Source organism: Zootoca vivipara, chromosome 7 (genome assembly GCF_963506605.1).
Source record: "Zootoca vivipara chromosome 7, rZooViv1.1, whole genome shotgun sequence".
Lineage (NCBI taxonomy): Eukaryota > Metazoa > Chordata > Lepidosauria > Squamata > Lacertidae > Zootoca > Zootoca vivipara.
In genome coordinates, this window is record NC_083282.1 from 43,151,188 (window position 1) to 43,177,688 (window position 26,501).

Below are 26,501 nucleotides of genomic sequence, written 5' to 3' on the forward strand. Positions count from 1 at the left end.
CACACAAAGCATGTAAAGATAAAAATAAGGCAGAGAAAAGGAGATGAAAAGAAGAAACAAAAGGGAATAGGGGAAAGAGAAGAAAGAGGTACACTGCAAAGTAACATTGCACAACATTGTACAACTAAAATATAAAAAAAATTCTTAATGCACGTAAACGATAGTCATGTGATGCTTCTGCTACTGACAGGATATACCTTTTAATGAGAAAGGTATCTTTCTAAACATCCTGTGAAATAATAAAAAAGGGGGAAAGAAGTGATCCACTAATATAACTACTAGAAGCTCAGAGCTGCCTACCAAATAGTAAAGTCAAATACCAGAGTGCAATTCAAAATATGTAATATATTGTTGCACAACACCCAATCTCTGAGCAGTGTGAGATTCCAGGTGCTTACCCCGGGTTCATGTTTCCTTTTGGAAATGAGGCACAGGGAATAATGTGGTGACTTTTTGATATATGGTTTATTTACCCGAGCCAATGATGGAGGTATTCACAGCATAAACACCCCAAGAAGGTCGTGTTTCTCCCATAGGTGCAACTTTTGATTCAACAGAAATCAACCACCATGCTCTGGCTCACACCCCAAGCCAACTCAACTGGCATTGTCTTCTAACTAACTCAGAACTGGTGGAGGGGCCCCACCCAATTGCTGTCCCCTCTCCTTGACTTTCTTAATGGCCCATTGCCATTCCAGGGTTCAGTGTTTGGCACCCAGTTTAACACTCCAAGCATTGATAAAATCCTAAAACTTTCTGGGTCCAGGAATTATAGGTGTCTGGCCCCCACAAACTCATAATAATAAAGTAACACACACATACACACACACACACACACAGAGAGAGAGAGAGAGAGAGAGAGAGAGAGAGAGAGAGAGAGAGAGAGAGAGAGAGAGAGAGAGAGAGAGAGAGAGAGCATGAATACATCATGGATGTAAACATTTATAAATCAGCATTTGATATTGACATCTGTAGCAGAAAATTTGTGAGGGGAACTGTTGCCGCAGGTTCTCCATTGGTGCTCTAAAGAAAATACTTTGAAGTAAATCCAGCTACCTTTAGCTCTCATAAGCCACTATTACATAAAAGAACATTGCCCACCCTGTAACATGACTTAATAGCTAATTACAAGCAAATGTGAGTGTTTACCTTCATGTCTAAAACTTATAGCTATCCTGTTGCCAGGGCCAACCAAAGTTCAAAGATTACTGGGTTCCTTAGTCAACCTCCAATTATTCAGTGCCAAAGAGTTATAAACAGGTTGCTTGCACTTATGTCTACATACTGTACTTTATGGGAAAAGGGAATACAGTTTTACTATTGCAAGGTGTAGAAGAAGCTACCTAATAAGGTTCCCAAAAAATCGTCAAAGTGGAAAGTATGCAGAAGTATGGTCAAGTCCAGGGGTCAGAAACCTTTTTCAGCCATGGCGTCCCTCAGACTATGTGGTGGGCCAGACTATATTTGGGGGAAAAAATGAATGAATTCCTATGCCCCACAGATAACCCAGAGATGCATTTTAAATAAAAGCATACATTCTACTCATGTAAAAACACCAGGCAGGCCCCACAAATAACCCACATTCTACTCATGTAAAAACATGCTGATTCCTGGACTGTCCATGGGCCGGATTGAGAAGGCGATTGGGCCGCATCCGGCCCATGGGCCTTAGGTTGCCTACCCCTGGTCAAGTCTATACAATACAGGGAAATATATTAATGCACCTGTTTACATAAATGCTTTCAGAAGGAACTCCACTGAGTTCAATGGGACTTCTAAATAAGTGTGTCTAGGATTGAAAACATAGTAGTTTTTCAGACACCTCTAAATGTCTAATCTGACAGAGTAGCAAATAATTCAATCTATGGATGCTGCTATTTTTACAAGTCCCCCCTGTCATATATTTGAAGGGACCTGCCAGTCCTTATGAGGAAGTCACACTTCTCTTTACTACACAGTAGAATTGAGAGCAGAATCTTCTCCTTTATTTATTTGACTTCTGTTCTGTCTTTCTAAAAAAATTTAATCTGTTAACATGATTTACAATCATTTTAACATTTTAACACACTAAGTAACACGACTCAAGGTAGATCAGTTATGAAAACAGTGCTTTTCCAAACCCATGTGCAAATGCCTGCTTTCCAAGTGGTAAAGGTAAAGGTAAAGGGACCCCTGACCATTAGGTCCAGTTGTGACCGACTCTGGGGTTGCGCGCTCATCTCACATTATTGGCCGAGGGAGCCAGCGTATAGCTTCCAGGTCATGTGGCCAGCATGACAAAGCCGCTTCTGGCAAACCAGAGCAGCACATGGAAATGCCATTTACCTTCCCGCTGTAGCGGTTCCTATTTATCTACTTGCATTTTGACGTGCTTTCGAACTGCTAGGTTGGCAGGAGCTGGGACCAAGCAACGGGAGCTCACCCTGTCACAGGGATTCGAACCGCTGACCTTCTGATCAGCAAGCCCTAGGCTCAGTGGTTTAACCACAGCACCACCTGGGTCCCTTCCAAGTGGTATAGTTTGCTTTTTAAGAAATGTATTGTAAGGTTACCAGATTCCCCCCCCCCCAATGAATCCGGGGACACTTTTCAACTTCAATGGATTTTGTATGGGGACTGATTTGTAAATCCGGGCACTTCTAGTAACCTTAATGTATTGGGTATGGCTGAATTGTTATTTGCTTTTCAGTTGCTTGTAACATGCAGTGCATTCACCAAATCCTGAGAGGGCTAAGGTTGTCCAGCATCGCTTTTTTAGTTGATGGAGTTGGGGAGGTTTTTGCAGCACTGTGGCCTAGGACCAATCCCTAGCAATGTGACTAGTTAGATCTTGCTGGGAGAATGTGGTTGAAACTAAGACGGTGAGGATAAGTGTTTGTGTGTGTGTGTGTGTGTGTGAGAGAGAGAGAGAGAGAGAGAGAGGAATATGGAGGAGCCTTGAAACTAGAGGCAGTTGTGAAACTTGTTTTGAAGAGAAGAAACAAACCTCTCATTGGGTTAATCTTATCTGGGAAAATTATAGGGATGTCTCAAATATCCTGCTCCTGGGCAAGGTAAAAAAAAAACACACACACACACACAGGGCTGTGGTATATCAGATTTCTCTTGGAGAAAGCTGGTTTAATTTTCTTTTTAAAATTGCACTTTTATTGACATATAGCAGAAAACCAGATATAGATTTTAAAAATGTAGAAGATGACTATTTGAACAATTCAGAGAAAAAATCGTTTGTGCTTAGTCAGGGATAAGGTAAGGAGACAAAGGAACAGTAAAAGAATTTTTCAACCCAAGGGGAAATATGGCAATTTCCCAAGATAAGACCTGAACAGTTGATAAAAAACTCAAATAATCAAAAACAGCACCAGATGATATCATATTTGGAGGGGATTTGCCACCTGTGTGACTGTGATGTTAAATAAGCTAAAAAACAAACAAACACCACACCAGACAGCTACAAAGTCTGCTTCCTACTGAGAGCTTGGAGTTGGTGGGTTGATTTCTCTGATGTGTTTATGAATAAGGCTTTTTAAAAAACCAGTTCACAGCAGAGTAAGAAGAAGAACCCTCACAGCCTTGAGTCCTGACTAAATATTGGTCGCAGTCAGCAAATGTTTTGCTATGTACATTGGAGTTACTGTATCTCCAGAAAGCATGGAAAGTAAACACAGCCTGGGGCCCATATACGGTACTGTAGATCTTTTGTCTGGTAATGGTGCTGAGTTCAAAAACCACTGAATCCCAAAGTTTGTTCACATACCTAAAATTCCACCACAAGTTGTAAGAGCCTTACATGTTGCAAATCCGCCAACCAAAGTGGGGGACATCCTTTTCGCATGCGGGGTTAAAAACCATTTATGTATTGTTTTAATGAATTTTCCCTAAGCAGGGCTGAAACAGAAATAAACGGTTTAGAGAATTAGATTCTAGACCACTGAAGGATCGATCCCCAAGGCTTGATCAGCCTCCCATGCTAGTTGAAGATTTTTGAAGGGAATTTTTTTTGCAAATCTAGAAACAGAGCATCAGAAACTGCCCCTTCTGAGAACCCTTGGGCGCCAGAGGTTCAAACCCATAGATTGGGTTGAGCATCTTCTAGTGAAGATCTTCTGGGTAATGGCAGCCTGACCCAGCATCTCCAATACCCATGAGGCTAATTTATAGTTGAATGACTGCTAAATAAAAGCATTCTCCTCCTCAAATTTGTCTTCAGAAAAGTAATGTCGGGGAGATGCAGGGTCATAAAATTAAGCTGGTTAAGGAAGATGTCCAAGAAGTATTGGCAGCTGATCACCTGGTGCTATTTGAAGAGATTAGGAAAGATGACATGATGTCTGGCCTTCAGCATCAGAAAGGAGTGAGGAAAAATGGAGGAATATATAAACAAATTAAGGAAGGTTTCAGCAACAGACTGGGCTGCAGCATTGCAGCTCTTAGAAGCTGAAATTGAAAGTTTAATAACAAAGTTCTCACATACTACAAATGAAGCCCTTAATACGACTTTATCTATTCAATCAAAATTGCAACTAAATTTGCAACTGCAAAATTGCAAACAAAATTGTAAAAGGCAAATGAAAATCTTGAACTTAAGTGGGAGGAACATTCAAACTGGGACAGAAGAGAAAAATTTTCTCTTTGTGCAGTTCCAGAGCAGGAGGAGGGAGCAGACATGATTTATATTATAGTGGAATGGATAAAAAGTTTAAATACAAATGTATCTATTTCTCTGACTGATACAGAAAGAGCATGCAGAACAGGTGGGCTATGCTCGTCATCAGCATTACCTAGAAACACAGTAATCCACTTTGAGAAATATCAAATGAAAGACGCAAACTTTAAAGCTATGCACAATTTCAAGATTCTGAAATATGGCTTGGTCACCCTAGAATTGTTTCAAGATGTCTGTCCAGAGACCGTCTCTCGATGGAAATCATTCCTTATATATTGCTGCTCTAAAACAGTGGGGTTCCCTTTTAAGTTGCTGGTTCTAAAAAATGGCAAATACCAGTCAGTTTTGATGAGCAACAAGTGGAGAGCATATTCAGAGATCTGAATATCCCAATTCCAGAAGCAACACTCAAAGATGGTGTTGTCCCCACTTCCTGTTGTTTGGCAAACCCAAAGAGGCAAAGGCACGATAAAAGCTTCCACACTTCAGGCCTCTAATAAAAGCTAGCAAGACCAAGCAAGATAAATAAATAAAATACATCAGTAGTCATTATAATTTTTCAACAAGACATTAGGCTATCTTAATGCACCCCTGGGGGTAGGGAAGGGGTGGAGTATGGGAACAAACCCCCACGTTCGCTCCCAATTTTGTTTCTGGTGCACCAGGGAGAAGTTTTCATAGCCCTCCCAGCTCTGAGGTGTCTTGGGGCTATGCACTTCAGACTTTTTGTTTCGTTAAAGTTGTTACACTCTTTTAGTTTTGTAGTGTCCTCTTCAAAGCAACATAACATAATGCATCTCCCCAGATTCTGCAATGAAGTAGGCAAAAAGTCAAAGGACTCATGTCTGAAATGTCAGTTTTGTCCTTCTGAATCAAGGCAATATTGAAATGTTCCCTTTTCAGTAAAGCTTCAATTCTTGCTCTCTTAACTGGTGATCCTAAACTTCTGGCATTAAGTGACACATTTTTTACACTCATCGCCATTATGTTATATTGCTTTGAAAAGTTGTGCACTCATTCAACTAATGCTCTTTTTTACATCCTTCCAGCATGCCTTACTAGGGACATGGGTGGCGCTGTGGTCTAAACCACTGAGCCTCTTGGGCTTGCTGATTAGAAGGTCGGCGGTTCGAATCCCTGTGATGGGGTGAGCTCCCGTTGCTCTGTCCCAGCTCCTGCCAACCTAGCAGTTTGAAAGCACGCCAAAAAGTGCAAGTAGATAAATAGGTACTGCTCCGATGGGAAGGTAAATGGTGTTTCCGTGCACTGCTCTGGTTTCGGCGTTCCGTTGCACCAGAAGCGGCTTAGTCATGCTGGCCACATGACCTGGAAAAACTGTCTGTGGACAAACGGCGGCTCCCTCGGCCTGTAAAGTGAGATGAGCGCCGCAACCCCAGAGTCGACTGCGACTGGACTTAACTGTCAGGGGTCCTTTACCTTTACCATTTTACCAGCGTGCCTTGGATTCTGATGATAAAAGATGCATTGCATGAATTAATGTAGGGTATTATCTTCCCATCCCTCCTATCCATATCCTTTCCCCCTCTTTTGTATCAGTATGTTTGATATGTTTGTATTTTGTATTTATTTTAAAAATCAATAAAGTTTCTTTAAAAAAGAAAAAAAGATATTTGTTGCCTCCTTCTAAGTGCTGCAGAAGGGGAAAGGGCGTTCAATAAGCTGCCTTTCACAAATAATTACAACTGGTCAGCTATGAATGAAGGTAACAGCTTAACACTGTGATCCATTCATTGAACATAAACTGACTCAAGTTGTTGATTTCTCAGAGGTCATCGGAATGTTTGGTACTGAAAAACATGTGCTAAGTAATTTAGTCATATGTTGATGACATTTGATCTACTTGGATATTTCTCTTTTTCAGAAAGATATGGGTATTGATGAATATTGCTTTATTCATAAAGACTCTTTATTTCCCTATATGAACCCAGTTTGAAAAGTTTGTTTAGCTGCTGCTATCACTTTTAAATGCTACTTTAATATATAAATGTTATTAAAAATGAACTGTTATATGCTCATGGTTTTTTAAAGTATTCACATGAAAGGAAGGTTAAAAATCTGTTCAATAAATACATCTTAAATTAAGACTGCAGTTTCAAAATAACTGTCCATATTGATAATATATGAGTACAAATGGCAGTTTAGACCCAGGGGGGTATTCACATTTCCCAAAACAAAGTGCAAACCAACAAACAGGCACTTAATCGAATTTTACAACACAGTTCTTCAATTTTTTTAAAAAATATGCAGAAAATGCATATGGGTGCACAATAGTGTATTAGCAACATGATAAAACTGTCTGCAAAAATGTGTATATTATACAAAATTGTATACATAAAAATATGTGCACTAAAATGCTGATGAATTTTTGCGAGGACTTTAAAAAAAAATCACAAACTGGTGCAGAAATGTGAAGTGGAAGTGACATTAGGAAAAAGAGAAAGTGATTGTCAACCTGTAAGTGAGGCCCATTGAACTCAATGGGACTACATTTTTAAATGGACCTGTCTAGGATTGTACTGCAGGATTCAAAACCTTTGCACACTGACCTGCCCATTTCTCCCACTGAAGTCAGTGGGGACTTAGTTTTGAATGAACATGCACGGTGCTGGTATCAGTTGCACCCAGTATAGAGGGTGGAGACATCACCAACCCCTTCAATATTCCTTAGCAGGGGGCTTAGCCTCCTCATATTGAGGTGGCAGAGGAGTCCGAACCACCGAGCCAAGTGCAATGGAGCATCAAAGGCAGGCTCCTCCTGAGCACGAGATAGGACAAGCATGTGATCTGCGTCATGTGTGTGCCATCACAGGTGCACACCACACATTGCACATGTAACCTCATACATGCACCATGACACTGCCCCCCCCCAATCTTCAGCTCAAAGCAGTCAACATTGGCCATGGTACCAACATTGGCCATGGTACGTAAACATTTGAAGTACTACCTGTGCTATTCCAACTCAGGATGGTTTCTGGATTAACTAGGTGAAATGTTGTGAAATCACCTTTGTCCCTTCAAACTGTGGAAGATATTTTGCGCAATTCCCTCTCAAACACTGGAGGGAAGCACTGGAGCGTTCCAGCCCCCAGTTGTTACCCAAGAAGTGTCTCTGTGTGCATGTTAAATAGGAGGTTTCTGGTTACTTAAAGACAGTCTCTATTCATAGACATAACAAGGCAACACAAAGGCTGCTGGAAAAGGGCAGAGCATTATGCTTTCTCTGCTGGGAAAAATGTATACCCACTTTCTACAGGTCTTGCATCTTTTTATAGGGCTCATTATTATTTTTGGGCTCCTGCAAATCATTAAGTTGTACCGGAGGAAGAAAGAACTTCTCAAAAACTTCCAGAGTTTCCTAGGACCTTCCAGTCACTGGCTTTATGGCCATAACAGGGAGGTAAGGAAGAAGGCTTGGAAAAGGGAAGGGGGGATATTTATTTGCAGTTGAAAGGGCAGATGCAAACGAAGATGGGCTTTCTTTCTACTTGGCAGGCAGATATAGCTTTTCTCAGCCTTGAAATGGGTGGGAGGCTTCACTTGGCAGAAAAACCCTCTCTCCTTCAGCACAAGTGCAAAATCACAATCTCTCCCTTTGCATGCGATCACACTACTGGTGAGAATTCGAGGAGAATACCGTACTTTTCTGTGTATAAGACTTTTCTGTGTCTTATACACGGGGGCGTGTTCTATACAGGAAAATACAGTATTGGGTTAAAAAGCAGAATTAGAATTGTGATTGCAAATGTATGAAGAGTGTGCGTGTGTGCATAAGTAGAGTGAATAAGAGGTGGCTCTTCTTACTGTCCAATTCTCCTTCTGCTTTATCACCCAGTCAGAACAAGATCACCTTGAAACATTTCCAGAATATTCTCCTTGAATTCTCACCAGTAGTGTGATTACAAGCTAGTTCTGGCTTTCATCAGATTTACTGAAAATGTATTTCACTTGCCACCCATTTCTCTGTGCTTCTGCAGGTATGTCTGATGTGTGTTTTCTTTTGCTTGTATTGGTGTGTAGCTATCTTTTGTTTCTTCATCTTTGTCTTTAAAAAACAACAACCCTTCCTCACAAGTAAGTTGTGCAATATGGTCGATGAACACCTTATAAAGGTGGAAGGAGGGGGAAGAGGGAGGGCAAAACCAGCCCCACCCAGAAGAGTTGAAAATTGCAATGTCATGTTAATAAGGTCTTCAGTGTACTTTCTGGGAAAATTTTTGACTACTAATCTTATACGCCATGCAAGTACTGTACCTTCTTGTAGAGCTCTCTTCAGAAAAACAATGAAAGACACATTTTCATTCACTGATTGAATGATTCTCTGGGATGGGTTCTCTGCCATAACACCTATACACTCAGGACATGATTTAATAAACGTTTTATATGGTTACTTTCTGTCACTGCAGATCCATCGAGGACAGGAACTGAGGAAAACCTTAGAATGGACAGAAAAATATCCTTATGCCTACCCTAGGTGGTTTGGTGGCTTCGTGGCTGTCTTAGTAGTTAACCATCCAGATTATGCAAAAACTGTGTTTGGTCATGGAGGTAAGCTTACACACAGCTGCAAATTTCCCCTTACAGATGCCCCCCAAGCACAAATCCCAACTGTCACAGCCCACCCGCTGCCTCATTCTCCCCATGGGCCCTCAGGGGAAGCTTCCCACTTTTCTTGAGGAGGAGCATTTTTCCAGTGGGAAAGAGGCAGGACATATAGCAGAGGCTAGGCTACCATATGCAAATAGCAGCTACACTCTTAACCTTTCACAGTGAACTGGGCACACTATACTTATTTCTAAATTGTACACTGATGCCTATTTCACACGAAGCTGTCTGTTTATAAAGACTGGCTTTTAGACTTTAAGGCAATGTGTCAGGCGGCAGAGGAAGCAACTCCTTTGGCAGGTTGCAAGGAAAAGTTCTTAAAATCTGCTTTTTTAATTCAATATTTACAGAGAGAGACTTGGAACTCAGCCTCTTGGAATAATGGCGTTGTCCCGAGTGACTTTTCACCCCTTTTTTCTCCCACTTCCTCATTTGTCATCATCTCCCCTATGGGTAGCGCTGAGGGCCCTTTGCTTCTGAGCCCTGTGCTCTCCTACTTTCAATGCTTGCCGGGTTCTGGGAGGGAGGGGTCTGGAATGCTTTCTAAAGACACTGTGTCAGCTGTCACCCCTCTGGTGCTTCTTCTTCCTCTCCCATTATTTCTCAGCTTTCCTCCTCATCTGCCTCTGAGCTGTGACCTCCCTCAAACTTCTTCTTCTCTGGAAGGGTCAGGCTCCACCATTCCTCCTCTGCCCAGTCCCTGAAACAGTGGTTGGGGAGGGGGGAACTTTCAGCCTGGAGGCCATATTTCCTTGTAGGCAAACTTCTGAACACCATGTGCCAGCATAGTAATGGAGATGGGGGCATGTGCAAAAGTAAGGTAAAGGTAAAGGTACCCCTGACCTTTAGGTCCAGTCGCGGATGACTCTGGGGTTGTGGAGCTCATCTCGCTCATAGGCTGAGGGAGCCGGCGTTTGTCCGCAGACAGCTTCCGGGTCATGTGGCCAGCATGACTAAGCCGCTTCTGGCAAACCAGAGCAGTGCACGGAAACGCCGTTTGCCTTCCCGCCAGAGCTTTACCTTTATATCTACTTGCACTTTTTGACATGCTATCGAACTGCTAGGTGGGCAGGAGCTGGGACCGAATAACAGGAGCTCAACCCATCACGGGGATTCGAACCGCTGACCTTCAGATCGGCAAGCCCTAGGCTCAGTGGGTTAGACCACAGCGCCACCCAGGGCCATCTTAAGCATGCCTGGCGCCCTGGCACGACGGATCCCTCCGGTGCCCCCCCATTTCCCGGTGCGGTGGGCAGGCGCAGCGCGGCTGCCGCCTGGAGGTCCGGCACCCTGCGCCATTCAGCCTGGCCGCCCCCTGTTGCGATGCCCGCGCGCCTCTGGAGAGCGGCCTGAACAGTTGAGAGGCGCGCCTAGGGCTGCATCTGCCGCGCCTGGGGCGGCCTCCGCCGCGCCTCTCAGCGGGCGCAGCAGACGCAGAGGCGCCCCTGGTGGCCTGGTGCCCTGGTGCCCCGCGCCACCGGACCCGGGCCTAGGGACGGCCCTGGCGCCACCTGCATCCCTGTGCAAAAGTAAATGGAGCAGCAAATGTAAAATCCCCCTTTTGTACAATAGGCTACATTCCACACACACCCTTTCTATTCTCCATCCGGACAAGCAAGAGGCAAAAATACTGCAATGCAGGATCAGTGAGGAGCGTAACCTGGTGAAGGGGGTTGAGGCCTGGGGAGACTGAGATGCCACGAGGGCCTGACCTGATGTTCCCACCCCTGCTTTCAGGTTTCAGTGCACTTGTGTTTACTTTGTGGTCACATTCAGTTTTTAGTCCTATACGCCATGTCCTGAAACGGCTGGGCTGGATTTGTTCCACAACACCTTTCCCTTAATGATGATGATTTTTGCTACTCTGGATTTTGCCGGTCATCATGACTCTGCACGCTAGAGAGAGTCCAAAGTCCAAGCTAACCAATAACAAGCTATTACAAGTGCTTGTGTCGGTGACTTAATGCCAGCATAGAGATATACGAGCAGTCAATTGTGGCATCGAAGAGGGTGCCTTTCAAGCTGGATTTTGCAAGGAGCACAATCTTAAAGAAATAAACAGCACCCTTGTCAGTTTTGTACAGGTTCATCAGTCCCTCTTTGAAAACCAAATGCCATCTCAAAACAGATTGGTCTGCTTAAAATTTAAAAATAGACAAAGTTTGGAATATCCACTACAGTTTACCTTTGATTCCATCCTGTTTTTGTTTTTGTTTTGCTTTGAGCAATGAGCGTATATAGGATTGCAACCCTCAAAACAATATTTTCTGTTATTATTATTTTCAGATCCCAAGGCTATGACGACCTATAAGTTCTTCCTCCCTTGGATTGGTAGGTAAAATGATAATTCATTCATATATTTTTTTCACATGTGAGAGCTGAGGTATCTGCATTGCAATCTTGTTTCCTGAACCTCAATCATCCCACATATCTGATGATCTCAGTTCAACCTGCCACCTGAAGTTGCTTCACATCAGTATAAGCAAAAGCAAAGACCATTCACCCCATTTATCGCAGGTTTTCCTTTTAAGCGGGTCTCATACAGGATATGTAGTTAAATGAAGCAATGATGTTTTGCTCTTCTTTTTGTATAAAGAACAATCCTGTGCCTAAATATTTCAATCTCAAGCTTGCTTTATTGATTCAAAGTCAAGGCCCATTATCCATAGTGCATGTTCATATTATGCAATTCCAAGCAGAATTTCATTCAGAACTTTTTACCCTGATTTTTTTTTTTTTTTAGCGGTACGGTAGTGGTACGGTAGAGATTTTAAACAAATTGAAGAAATCATATGTGCAACTTGGAGGATTTTAGTTTTGAAACAACAAGCAAAGAGAGTTCTCCTGAACAAAATGAGCATTTTAAAGTGCTGTTGCTTTCTATGGAAGCATTTATCTCCATGGATAATTCTCTTCTGTTAAATCAAGTTACAGGTAGGTAGCCGTGTTGGTCTGAGTCGAAGCAAAATAAAAAAATTCCTTCAGTAGCACCTTAAAAACGAATTAAGTTTTTATTTTGGTATGAGCTTTCTTGTGTATGCACACTTCATCAGATCTGTGTATCTGATGAAGTGTGCATGCACACGAAAGCTCATACCAAAATAAAAACTTAGTTGGTCTTTAAGGTGCTACTGAAGGAATTTTTTATTTTGCTTCTGTTAAATCAGTGAGACTTAGAAGTGCTTGACAGGATCTGGGCCTTCAGTCCTCATTAAGGTTGCATTTCTAGCTAATCTAGCTAGTCTTACCTAGGGGTAAGTCCCACTGAATTCATTTGGACTTATTTTTGAGTAGACATGATTCATTCTTAGGCCTATAAGAGAGATATGAAAATGTACAGAATGAGTCTGTGATTCAGGAAATATGGCTCTATTCTCCCCATACCTGCCAATATTTCTGCCAGTATTCCCATTCTCAAAAAGCTATATGGTTCCTGAAATGGAACCTCTGTATATATCCACCCACCCAACCCCTTCCCACAAAAAACACCCCTTCCAGATTATGTAAACTGGTAATTTTGATTTTCAGAAGCTGACTTTGTCTGGGGTAGAATAAGAATAGTGCTGATTTCTCCTTCTGCTTCTAGATAAACCTTCTTGTAAAACCTTGTTGGACTCCAGCTCTCATCTGCCCCAGCCAGCATGTTCAACAGTCAGTGATGGCTGGAATTAGAGCAATATTTGGATGACCACAGGTTCCCTACCCCTGTTTAAATCTTGCATTCAAGTCTTCGTCTACCTATTGATATTTCCAGCACTTTGTCATTGCAAAGTCCTTCCCTAATGGCCTCCTTCCCATTGCAATCCTCTCTGAATATGTACATGGATAGCTCAGTTGGTTAGAGCATGGTGCTGATAACGCCAAGGTCACAAGTTTGGTCCCCATTTGGGACAGCTGCACATTCCTGCATTGCAGGAAGTTGGACTAGATGATCCTCAGGGTCCCTTCCAGCTGTACAATTCTATGATTCTATGTCTATAAACAGATGATTTTATTAGGGAAAGTCGCAGCCCAGAAATCCTGAGCTCTCTTGGGATCAACAACCCTGCAGTGTTCTGAATGGCATCTTGTTCTTTGTGTCCACAGGAAAAGGACTTCTGATCCTGGATGGACCAAAGTGGTTTCAGCACCGCCGACTGTTAACTCCAGGGTTCCACTATGATATTTTGAAACCTTACATAGCACTGATTGCAGATTCAACCAAAGTGATGCTAGTAAGTAGTATGGCTGATGCCGCTAAGGTGCTGAGATGCTGGTAAAAGGTTGGTGATACTAATGGGATAGTTACCTCTCTCACAGTAGGGATTGGTCATACCCGTCTTTCCCCTATTTTAAGACGTAGTCATTATATAAGCCATAGTAGGATTTCTAAGCAATTGCGCGATACAAGCCATACCCCGAAAATAAGACATACTGATAGACCCTTCACCCAGTAGCAATAACCCCCCCTCTCGCCAGCCAAGCCCCCTTAAAAATATCTCCCCATTTTGCTGTCGCTCCACAGACACGTATTTCCTTTAAAAGCTTGTAAAAATGCACTGAAGAGCCATAGCTGCTGGCTGCCGAAGCCTCGTGATTTTCCCTCCCCGTTTCTGAGAGCATTTTTTTAAATAAAAGGATTCGAAAATATTTTTTTTAGCCAAGCTGTGTAAGCTGTACTTGGTGAAGAGGAGAAAAGTGGGGTGGGGAGGAGATGAAGGCACGAGGAAGAAAAGAGGGGCGATTGAAGCCGTTGCCTCGTGAATGCAGAGGCTGTTTTCCCTTTAAGGAAGAGATCTACGTGTGCGCATCTCTCTGTCTCCCCGCGTCTCTCTCTCTCTCTCTCTCACACACACACACAGAGCCCACCTCTCGCTTCCCCCCACCTTTCCCTTCCATTCTATGCGCCCACCCATGAGTTGCCTGTTGATTTCCTCTTGACGGGAGAGGGGCTTTTGAAGCCGCTGCCTCGCGAATGCAAAGGCTGTTTTCCCTTTAAGGGAGATCTCCATGAGCGCGTCTCTCTCTCTCTCTCTCTCTCTCTCTCTCTCTCTCTCTCTCTCTCTCTCTCACACACACACACACACACACACACACACACACACACACACAGAGAGAGAGAGAGAACCCACCTCTCGCTTCCCTCCACCTTTCCCTTCCATTCTATGCGCCCACCCATGAGTTGCCTGTTGATTTCCTCTTGACGGCAGTCTCCTGTGTCTGATTGTTGTCTCCTTGCTTTTACCGAAGGCATAAAGCAGCCTTCCTTTCTACCTTATGCTTGCTTGTCTGTGGAGCTGCCCCTTTAAGGATTTGTAAGTAGTCTGGATCGCAGTCCTTGCCTTGGGGACTTTTTTTTTTAAATTAAGGACTTTTTCCGTCTTGCTGTTTGCGAGCACAAAAGTTAAACTGCCGGTCCTAGCTTCCTTTACCCACAAAAATTTAACTCACCTCGCTAGCTCAATTGCTTCTTAATTGCTACCATTTACCAAGTCAGCAATCTTAATTGCTGTTTAGCCATAGCTGCCAAGTTTTCCCTTTTCTCGCGAGGAAGCCTATTCAGCATAAGGGAAAATCCCTTTAAAAAAGGGATAACTTGGCAGCTATGGTTTACTGGCTTCTTTGTTCTCAGCAGGTAGCTTCTTTGCTATCACTACAAAGTGTTACATTGTTGGAACTTCAGACTGTTGGAACTTAAGTCTTGGGCTAGTAGAGATCCTTATTTGCTTTTACGTATAGGCTACTGCTAGGACTGTATCACACAGATAGATTCCATTATGCTGGTTTAGATTTAAGAAGCTCCAGTGTAGCAGATTGCTATTAAGTGAGTCCCCACATCAGAGGAGAGAGAGAGCAGCCCTTTGTGAACATCCCAGGGCTGGGGAGAGAGGGCTGGGCCAGGGACGCACACACCTCCCTTCCCTCAGACTCATAATAAAAATACCAGTAAGACATCCCACCAAAAATAAGCCACCCTGTGGTTTTTTGAGAAAAAAAAGTAATAAGACGGCGTCTTAAAAAAGGGGAAACACGGTAGTTCAGTGTAAGATGGAATCAGGGGCAGGTCTAATACTGGAATTGCCTGAACTTGAATGGCAAAATAATAACTGGCGATTTCTATATGCACTGAGTGGGCTCATCCAATCCACTCTTATCCCTTCACACACAGAGAGGGCAAGTTCACATTATCCACTGATGGTTAGCAAGGATAAAGGTTATGGGCACGTCATAAGCTAGGCCCAGTCTGCACTATACATTTAAAGCAGAATCAAAGGACTTTAAACAGTCATGGTTTCCCTCACATAAACTTGGGAAGTGGCGTTTGTTAAGGCTGCATAAATGAATAGTGCAGATGGAGTCTGCGCTATAGAACAGTTCATATGATAAGGATACTCTGATATTTGACCTGGGACAGCCATTCAGTAAAATGCTCTTCCGGATTTGGGAAGTTAACTCTCCTCATCTTTGCTTTCTGTTCTAGGATAAATGGGAGAAGATGATTGACAAGGATGCCACAAAATCACTGGAGATGTTTGAACATGTCAGTCTGATGACTTTGGAAAGCATTATGAAATGTGCTTTCAGTTACCAGAGCAGAGGGCAGACTCACAGGTTGATGTCTTATTTTATTTTTTATTTCCCCGCCTATAAAGCTGGCCTATATTTTTTTTTTTTGATGCCCATTTTCATTTAAACTGAAGGTGTTTTCACAAACATGAAGCACAACTGTTGGCAACACCAACAACAACTGTCTGCTTTTTCTTTCAGAGAGTTGGATTCTTACATAAAAGCAGTTTATGACCTGACCTATTTGGTGTCACAGAGAGTCCGTACCATGTTGTATCGGCTTGATCTCATCTATCGATGGACTGCAGCTGGGCGCAGTTTCCTGCAAGCCTGTAGAGTGGCACACCAACATACAGGTAACACCCTACCATCACTTCCCTCCTTCATTTACAGGAGAACTAGCTAATGGCAATTTGAGAGATATACTTTCCTTTAGCCCTTTGAGAATAAATTCCAAAAGAGTCACCATGGCTGCCTGGAGGCAAAACACTCACTCACTTGCAGAGACAGATGAACTTGACAGCAACAAGACAAAGGAACAGTATCAGAAGATTCTGGGGTTGGTAGTGAGCTCCTGGTGGGGCAAGGAGTCTTGGGACATGCCAACTCTTGAGAGAGGCCCTGAGTCACTTCATATTTGTCCAGTGACTTCTGACATGTATGGAGTCTATCACAACTCAGTGTTTACTTCATATGATTGTTGGGAACTTGGGACAGTGTTGCCTTTGCAGAAGTGTAAAGTCTTCATTCCTTAACATTTGTCACACAGACAAAGTCATAGAAGAAAGAAAGAAATCTTTTAGGAAGGAGGGAGAACTTGAAAAAATCAAACAAAAGCGGTACTTGGATTTTCTGGATATTCTTCTTTGTGCCAAGGTAAGAAACTTCAAAATGGCAATGCAATGGACAGTTTTTGCCATGTGGCATCAGTAGACACATGAACAACACTCACACTAACTATCCCACAATAGAATCTGAAGCATGACATCCAACCAAATGACAATAGTATATTTAGAGATAATATTGAGAGCTAAAAGTTAGATAACATTTAGCTGCTAACCAGCTCTAGAAGTAACTACACTGGCTTCCGTGTCTTCTACATTGGCTCTCTGGTTCTCCCTGTTCCCTTATAATACTTGATGATGTATTAGTTTGAAGTAGGGATGCATCTGGAACTGTACCAATCACACAGGAATCTTCCAGACTGGCTGTTTACTGCAGTATCCTGAAACCTTCGGTTTCCAGATGTTGTAAGCCTACAGCTCCTATGCCTCCAAGTCTGCTTAGCCATTGCTTGGGGATGACGGGAGTTGTAGACCAGCAACATCTCTGGGGATCCAAGGCTGAAGAAAATGGATTTATTGAGCATTCATGCTGATATGTTCACAGAAATTTTTTTAAAAAAATAAAATCTCTGTTATCCAGTGATCTGTTTAATGGGCATTCATCCTGATAAGTTGATGTGGAAGCTATACACCATTGCCTCCTAGTCAGGCTTTTGCAGTTTAAAACATTGAACCATTGGATTGTAGAGTTGGAAGGGACCCTGAGGATCATCTAGTCCAACCCCCTGCAATGAAGGAATAGGCAGCTGTCCCATATGAGTGACAGGATAGTGCAGAATAACTATAGTAATTATCTTTATTGCGGTCCAGCGACCCATAACATGGATTCAGAATAAAATACAGATTCATACAGACAACCCCCCAGGGATGGGAGACCGAAGCGTTATTTGTTTAGTCATAGGTATGTTGATCTTTGATTTGTATGACTTCTAAAAGAAACTTTGCCATGGCCACTGTGATATCATTGGACTTGTCATCCAGAATATATTTGGTATAGTAGGCTTCAGATTGACCTGGCCGATTTGCCAATACAGTAGTGGTTTAATCAATAGTTCCCTAGCTTGCAATAAAATATGCCTCATACAGTCAACATCCTGAGAGCATACACAGATCCTATTTTGATAAGGGATGCCTCTTAGTCTGCCATTTAGCACTTCTGATGGGAATACATTTAATCTGGCTTTGGTGAAGAGACGCTGATATGTTGGTACAGACAAATTTCTAAAATATGCAGGTGTCTGAAAATCGAACCCATAGTGAACTCCTACTGCTAATGGGCCACAGACAACATGAGATTGAGATCGGAGAACACTATGTGATATGTCCCAGAGCCTTTGCCTCAGAGATTCAAGGGCAGTATCATAGCACAGATGGTACAGGAGAGAAGGTGGCATACCAACCAAAGTGGCTTTTCTAACCATAATTTTCACCCATGAGCTGGTAAACTCCTTGTTGTTTAGGTATGGAAGTAACCCCTTCCCTAGGCCAAAGATTGAGATCTTGAGCCAGTATCTCAGGCCAGCCCACCATGCTTTAGTTGCTAGAGGACATTCACCTGTCTCTAAAAATAGTATTGCATTTGGAACACAATTTGGAACTTGTAGGAGGGACCGGAGAAACTTTGCCTGGAAGCCATTGAACCAGGAGAATGAGCCACTGAATCAGATGCTTGAGGCATAGAAGAGTTGAGAGACAGATTTTGCATTAAATACCTTAATGGCTGATGGAACATAATGGCCTCCCCTTGCATAAAGGAATCGAAGTTTAGCCAGTTTGCTTACCTCTACCTTTTGATAGGCGGTCTGCTGATGATGTTTCCAGGACTTGGAATGATGGAATAGAAGCCCTAGGTACTGGAAGAATTTGGTCTGCTCTAGTTTGTGACCATCCGGTACCCATTTACTCGGGGAGAATCTCTTCTCAAACACCAGGACTTTTGATTTTTCATAATTGATGAAAATTACCCATTACCAGAGCAGCAGCCTGAGCATTTCCTTAGTTGGTAGTTCAGGCCAGGTCTGGTTCGGGAGAGGATGGCCGCGTCATCCACATACAGCAAGACAGGGGTCTTTCTCGTCCCTATTTTTGGAAGATGGCCATCAGGGTCCATTAAGCTTGCCTCTAAGTCATTCAAAAACGAACTGAACAAAGTAGGGGCCAGAATGCATTCCTGTCTCACTCCCCTGTCCATCTCAATACAGTCCAAGAGCTGGCCCTGCAACCCACACCTAACCTGCAAATTGCTTCCACAGTACAGGGCTTTAATAAGATATCGGAGACGTTTATCCTTCAGTACTAGATGTAATTTGGACCATAGTTGGAATCTGGGGATAGAATACAGTAACTAAATTTTATATGAATAAAATTTTCCAACTGGAAGCACTCATTTACTTGATTATTTCTTCATCAGGGGTATAATAGAAAGAGCATGGGGGTATCTCAACTCTAGCAGCAAAAAGCATATGTAGGTGAAGAGTGATGAAGCCTTCCACCATCTGTAAATATTATACCCCTGATGAAGAAATAATCAAGAAAACTTTTTTAAAAGTTTTTTTTTAAAAAAAAAGTTTCTGAAGTCCTTTAATCGTGGTAATTTTTAAAATCCCTAACCATTTCTAACTCATCAAATAGCTAATCTCCTTTTTTCCCCTCTTCAGGATGAAAATGGTGTTGGGTTATCTGATGAAGATCTGCGTGCTGAAGTGGACACTTTCATGTTTGAAGGCCATGATACCACAGCCAGTGGGATCTCTTGGCTATTATATGCAATGGCCCAGAACCCAGAACACCAGCAAAGGTGCAGGGAGGAGATAAAGGACACTCTGGGAGATCGAGACACAATTCAGTGGTGAGACCTCTAACTCTGCTTTTTCTATACTTGTATGGCCTGTTTGGAGGGGAAGGATAATTGCTTTCTCATTCTAGAATTGGAAGATCAGTTTAATAGGCCAATCACAGAGACTCCTTTTTTTTCTTTTTTTTAATTAAAGTTTATTGTTTTCAAAAAGTACAATATAACAATACAGAAATAACGTCTTACAAAAAGCACACCCAAAAAGGAACATAAAGCACACACAAAAAAGAACATAAAATAAGACAGTCAAACCAACAGATAAACCCTCTCTTCCCCTCCCCCTTCCCCACCCGTCCACCATTCCCTCCCTCACCTAATTATATCATATTTCCCTATCGTATTTGTATTTCCATTGTCTCTACTAATTGAATATTGTTTAATTTAATAAAAATTATCTTTTAATCAAATCATTTTGTCGTTATTTGTCCTTAAAACTTATATTCTTTAGTTTACTATTAGTGTCGTTTAATTCAATTTAATTCCTCTTTCCATCAGGTCGTTTTGTCATTATTTATCGTTAAAGTTTGTATTCTCTTCTTTCTCAATATCATTGTTAGATAAGGCATGGGATAAGGAGGTGGGCCTAAAACCTACCTCTTGTATTTAATTTAAATTTTTCCGTGAACTTCCTGCCTTTCCCTTATGCATTTACCCGTCTTAACTTTGAACGTACACAACACAGTACATTTATCTAAGTCAATTATCCAATTTGTTCTTACGTCTTAGCGCACCAATATTCTATTATCAGAAATTTGTTTTTCTTCTCGCCCTTTTCTAAAACACAGAGACTCCTTTATCATTTCCCTTTTGCTCCTTTCTCACCAACAAACGCTTAGATCCCCAAGTTCTAAGTATGTTTACTTTCAAAAGATACAGGTGGAAGTTAGCAATTATTGAGTTTTTCCATTATTTCACCAACCTGGTATTATTTTATTATTTTGTCTATTTATGTACTTAAGTATTTATTTATTTTATATTCCGCCCTTCCTCCAATTATTACATGATAAGTCGGCAGGGATCCAGATTGGCTTCATCTTTTACATCCTTCTGTTTATGTGCTTCCAGCTTTGATATGTAATGAAAAGCTTCCTTATTTGGGGAAAAACTTGACTCATATACTTAGAACTCTGATAAAATCATAACATCTATTGAAATGAGTAAGTCATAACTAATTTAGCTCATTGATTTCAAAGGGACTAAAGCATCATTCTCCAACCAGGTGCCCTTCAGATGTTCTGGCCTACAACCATGCTAACTGGGACTGGAGTTGTAGTTCAAGACATCTGGAAGGCACCACATTGGTGAATGCTAGACTCAAATATAACTAACTGACTTTGGATCCAACCTACCATTTCCATGTCTAGAGACCTGTTTAGACATTCAGTATCTGCTGGTACTGCAGTGGCAAGGGAAAGTCAAGCCCATGTATCCTCACTATTCCTTTCATGTGTTCAGTACACCTAGGTACCAAATATCTGAATAGGGCTTAGGTCTTCTAGCCATCAACTCTATTAGAGCAATGATGTCACTGGAGATTTGTGATAGAGAGAGAACGAGAACACTGTAGTATATTTCTGACCCTTGCTACCTTGTTTGACCTGTTGCACAGCTGCTGAAAGATCCTATCATCTTAGTTGGAAAAGTTGTTGCTCAAATATGGTTTCATCTGAATTTTTCAGGGATGACCTGGGGAAGATTCCTTACACCACCATGTGTATTAAGGAGAGTCTCCGTCTTTACCCTCCAGTGCCTGCCATCTCCCGGCAGCTTAGTAAACCCATAACTTTTTGTGATGGACGCAGCTTACCTGAAGGTTAGTTCAGATTGGCCCCTTTCTGTTGGCCACAGTCTACCTTAGATTGAATAAAATATTTGACACAAGGTCTAGCCCTAGACCACAAGGGCCATCTAGTCCAACCCCCTGCCAAGCAGGAAACACCATCAAAGCATTCCTGACAGATGGCTGTCAAGCCTTTGCTTAAAGACCTCCAAAGGAGGAGACTCCACCACACTCCTTGGGAGCAAATTCCACTGCCGAACAGCTCTTACTGTCAGGAAGTTCTTCCTAATGCTTAGGTGGAGTCTTCTTTCTTGTAGTTTGAATCCATTGCTCCGTGTCCACTTCTCTGAAGCAGCTGTTGTGTAATCTCTAATTGTGTAGAATGTTTATGTGTGCCCTCTCAGAGATGTGACTAATATGTTCCATCAATTTGAGTAGGACATACATACAAGTCCATTTAGTTGGATCAGAACCATAAGCTCCTTCTGCCCCCAACATTGCTTCTTTCTCTTTGAAATGTTAGCTCTGAGATAGGTCTTTGGCATAGCTGCCAAGTTCTCCCTTTTTTTAAGGGAAATTCCCTTATGCTGAATAGGCTTCCTTGCGAGAAAAGGGAAAACTTGGCAGCTATGGTCTTTGGTAATAGAAATTGGAGTTCTTGGGAAAATCCAGAAATAAACGATAAATAGCAAGAACTCAGGCCAAAAGAGGATGGATTCCAAATAAATCTTCACAAGGTTTTGTTGATGTGATGCGGAGTTTAAATGGGAATCAATCCCAATGTTGAAGGCAAATAAAGGTAAATTTCAGTAAAAATCAGGACAAGGCCCTGTTTCGACTATTCTTCGTCAGCAAAGATTCACAGGTCAAAGTGTACCAAATATGTTTGCCTACAAACATATTTGGTACACTTTGACCTGTGAATCTTTGTTGACGAAGAATAGTCGATACAGGGCCTTGTCCTGATTTTTACTGGAATTTACCTTTATTTGCCTTCAACATTGGGATTAATTCCCGTTTAAACTCCGCATCACATCAATAAGACCTTGTGAAGATTTATTTGGAATCCATCCTCTTTTGACCTGAGTTCTTGCTATTTATCGTTTATTTATGGTCTTTGGTAATGGCAGTGCTTGGATTAATTGAAATTAATCATATTAACACTTTATTTTACAGGTTCCCTGGTGGCAATTAATATTTATTGTATCCACCGAAACCCTAGAGTATGGCAAGACCCAGAGGTAATAATTTGTAGTTACAGATAAACATCTGCAACTAGTTTCAGAGTTAGAATACATAGCTGGTGGATTTTAGCCAAACTGCATTTTAAAAATAATCTCAGCTACTGAGGATGTTGCCCTTCGAGTCAAACAAAGGGTTCATGCAGACTTTCCTTTGTGCCACACTTTCAAGGCACAGGTCAGTGCTATAAAGCTCCATTTCTGTGTATGTGTTTTTTGTCCTGGTGCTTTCCCTGGGAAAACCCATGCTTTACTGCTGAATTGGAGCAAATGGCAATCTGTGGGGAAACTGACTACCATTTCCTCCAATTAAAATGGTACAATGTGGGTTTTCCTAGGGAAAGTACCAGGACAAAACACAAAAAGAAATCACACAAAAAACACCTACTCGGATACAGAGCTTGAATGCCCAGACCTGTGCCTTGGAACATGGCACAAAAAGATGTCTGGATGAGTACCAGTTGCCGGGCAGCAATGGTGAGAGAGGGCTGTTGCCTTCAAAACCTGCCTGTAGGCTTCTCAAAGACATTTAGTTACTCTTTGGTCTGATCCAGCAGGCCGTTTATGTTTTGAAAGCAGAACTCTAGCATGAGTAAGAGAACAATTTGTAATCATGTCCCCCCCCCCTTGCCATTTTCTGCTAAAAAGAATCACTCCTAAATGCTTTTTGACTTAAAATAAAAAAATTCCTTCAGTAGCACCTTAAAGACCAACTAAGTTTTTATTTTGGTATGAGCTTTCGTGTGCATGCACACTTCTTCAGATACAGTGAAATGGGAGTCCCCAGGCACTTATGTAGAGAAGGGGTGGGGAGGGGTGGGGATGGGGAGGGGGGATCACTCAGAAGGGTGGTGGAAATGGGTGATTGACTGACTGATAGCTGTTGATGACTGTTGGTGTACAATTGTGTGCGAAATATGTGTACATAATGATAATGCAGATAACTTTTCAGGAGGACTCTTTTGTGTTAATGGTGTAGAAATGTGGAGAACTAAACTTAAAATTGGGAAACTGAGGGAAATGGTAATGGGCAGGTTTGTTTATGCCTTCTCTTACCCACATAAAATGTGGGGAGGATGGATGAGCAAGCAGGCCGGATGCTCCTGCTACTGCCCTGTTGCTTGCCACCAAAGGCAGATTTAGGGCTGTGTGGGTGGTGTGCATACACTGGGCACTGAGCAGAGGGAGCGCCCTCTCAAAGCCTGGTATGTGAGGTGCTGGGCTTTGGGAAAGAAGCATGAGACTCTTAAAGGGTCCTAGAGCACCCGAACCTCCTTCTCAAAGTCAGACGCCTCCTTACCTGGCTTTGGGAAGGCAGCGCAAAGGAAGGGCACCAAATGTTGGCCTTGCATAAGGACCATAGTAGCCAAGCCTGCCACAATTGCCAAAATGTTGCTGTTGTTACTGTTGCCAAAATGTGGGATGGGCATGCCACTGCTTCCATCCCCATGCTCTTCCTCTGCCACCACTGCACAACTCTACTTCCTGCTCACCTGCCAAGCCAATTGAGACAACTGGAGGAGGTGGGTCAAAATGACAAGGAAAGATGCAAGTTGGCGCAGGATGGTACCCTTCTACCTTCTTTCCACTTCCACTCTTCCTGTCCAGGGCCCTCAGCAGTAGTGACAGCAGTGGGTGGCCTGGAAATTGGGCCATTGGCCCAGAGACCTGAAGTTTGGATATTGGTGCATCCAAACCTATAATTGAAATTCTGGCAACCTTATAGGAAGCATCAAAGCATTTTAAACATATATGTCTTCAGACTGGGCCCAAGATTATATAAAAGCTTCCAGACTGTGAAACAAGACTATCAATTGCTAGAGATGCTAATAAAAGACATCTGCCTTCTTTTCCTTCAGGTGTTTGACCCCACTAGGTTCTCACCCGAGAAGTCATCTCAGAGGCATTCTCATGCTTTTGTGCCTTTTGCAGCTGGACCAAGGTGAGGATATAGACGGTTCATTGTCACGGTCTGATTTACTCTTGGCTTAATTAGGCAGCAAGGACTGTCATTAACACATTGAGGCATCTGAACTATGTCCTCGCTTCCAACAGGATATCCTCCAGGAGCCCCCTCCCTCCCTTCTCTTTGATCGATGGCTCTCTTTAACCCTTGTGAACCTACGAGCGTGAGCAGATTCATAGTGATATACTGCCCCTTCCTCTGACATACTTTCCTCTTTCTCAGTTGCTACCTGATACTCCTTATCAGTGTCTGTGCATTCTGCCAGCTCTGGCTCACTGTCCTGAGAAACTGTCTCTTCTTCTCTGACATGAGAAGCCAAGGAGGATTGAGGGGGGCTGAATTCAAACTGCTGTGGAGGAATGAGAGGTTCCTCGCTGCCTCTCCGAAGATCCCTGTCTCTGTAGATCTCTAGTTCGCTGTCCCCTTCTTCCTCCCCATCGTCGCTCTGGGGCGCCATGTCTCTGACATTCAGGCCAGATGAGTGAGAGGTGGCTGATGAACAATAGGGAGGAGAGGAAGAGGTTTGTCTATGGAGCCTGGTGGAGAAACTGTTACTGAGCTAGAAGTTCCATTGCCCCTGACCATTGGTCATAGTCATACTGCTTGAAGGAAGCTGGAGTCTAACAACATCTGGAGGGCCACAGGTTCGCCACCAGTGACCTAGTACATACTTGCAGGTGGCTACAGAAAGATTACATTGATTGTCACATATGAGTGATGTATTGCTACAGGAAGTAAAAAATAAAGCAGGGGCTTGGAAAGGGGCACGTATTTCTGTCCCACCCCTTCTGCTGGCTGGAGGCTACATCCTCAAGAGGCTTGACTTGCTTTTTGGGAGAAACCAAAGCTTTGGTAATGGGGAGACTATTGGGTTGTGGGTTGTTAGTGCTGTGAACCTTCCACTATTGTAAAAAACAACAACACATACCTCACATTGCAGAAGTGCCATAAGTATCCTGTGGCCCTCATTCCAAGGAAACCAATTCTGGAGCACATTCAGGAACCCCTGAAACCTTGCACCACACTCAAGGATTGGGGGATGCATTCCTGCAAGGTCCAAGGCTCCAAGAGGATTTGCGTTTCCTTGTTAATGGTTGGGAGTCTATCCAGACTGAAAGTTGGACTGAAAGGATTTTGACAGGCTGAGTCAGCATTTGCAGGTAAAGCTCCTGCATTATGATTAACTGTGCTTTTTAATAGATTTTCCTGATTTTTCTCTCTTCCCTCAGGAATTGTATTGGACAGCAGTTTGCCATGAATGAGATGAAAGTGGCCCTTGCCCAAATCCTACTCCGGTTTGAAATCTTGCCAGATTCAGCAAAGCCTCCTGTTCCGATCCCCCAGGTTGTTTTAAAATCTGAAAATGGGATACACCTGTTGCTAAAGAAACTCAGCTGATAGCATATACAATTGTAGGGTTGGAGAGGACCATGGGCCATCTAATCTAACCCTCTGCAATGCAGGAATTAAAAACCCCCGGCATATTTAAAGCAAGCTGTGAATCATTTGAAACTTCTTTGAGAGGAGGTGGGGTCTGATGGAGCATATTAGGAGAGTTAATGAAGTAAATGCTCAATTATGAAGAAGGAGCTCTGGGTCAGCCATGCCTCCATCCTCTCTCTCCAAAAACCCATCACCAGGACTACCTCCGAGTTCAAGAGGGCACCACTGCTACTGTGCCACTTCCAGGGGCATCAGACAGGTTCCCAGTCCCTCCAGAGTGTCTTCAGAACAGAGCTTTGACCCACCTAGACAGGAGTGGGTGGCATGGCAGTGCTGGGCTCCTTTGGGAAGAAGGGTGGGATATAAATTAAAAAAAATAAATGGAATAAATAAATGCAGTGGAGCTGGCCTGCTGGCTGAAACTCACAAATCATATCTAGTTTGCAGGGCCGTCTCAAGCAGGTCGGGCGCCCTGGCGCTGAGGCGCAGAGATCGCTCTGGAGCCCCCGCCCTCGCAGCGTGCAGTATGGCTTTCGC

The 26,501-nt window shown here is 42.8% G+C and overlaps 1 protein-coding gene across 1 annotated transcript; it reads left to right on the forward strand.

Moving 5' to 3' along the window:
- The first annotated feature begins 7,898 nt into the window (after positions 1 to 7,898).
- LOC118088555 (cytochrome P450 4B1-like) lies at positions 7,899 to 25,988 on the forward strand. Its single transcript, XM_060276921.1, has 12 exons — positions 7,899 to 8,084; positions 9,091 to 9,232; positions 11,576 to 11,620; positions 13,376 to 13,503; positions 15,750 to 15,880; positions 16,037 to 16,191; positions 16,605 to 16,711; positions 19,338 to 19,528; positions 21,214 to 21,347; positions 22,491 to 22,555; positions 24,415 to 24,497; positions 25,751 to 25,988. Exons 1-12 carry the CDS (start codon positions 7,899 to 7,901, stop codon positions 25,917 to 25,919), a joined length of 1,536 nt encoding a protein of 511 aa, XP_060132904.1. The 3' UTR covers positions 25,920 to 25,988.
- Positions 25,989 to 26,501: the final 513 nt, after the last annotated feature.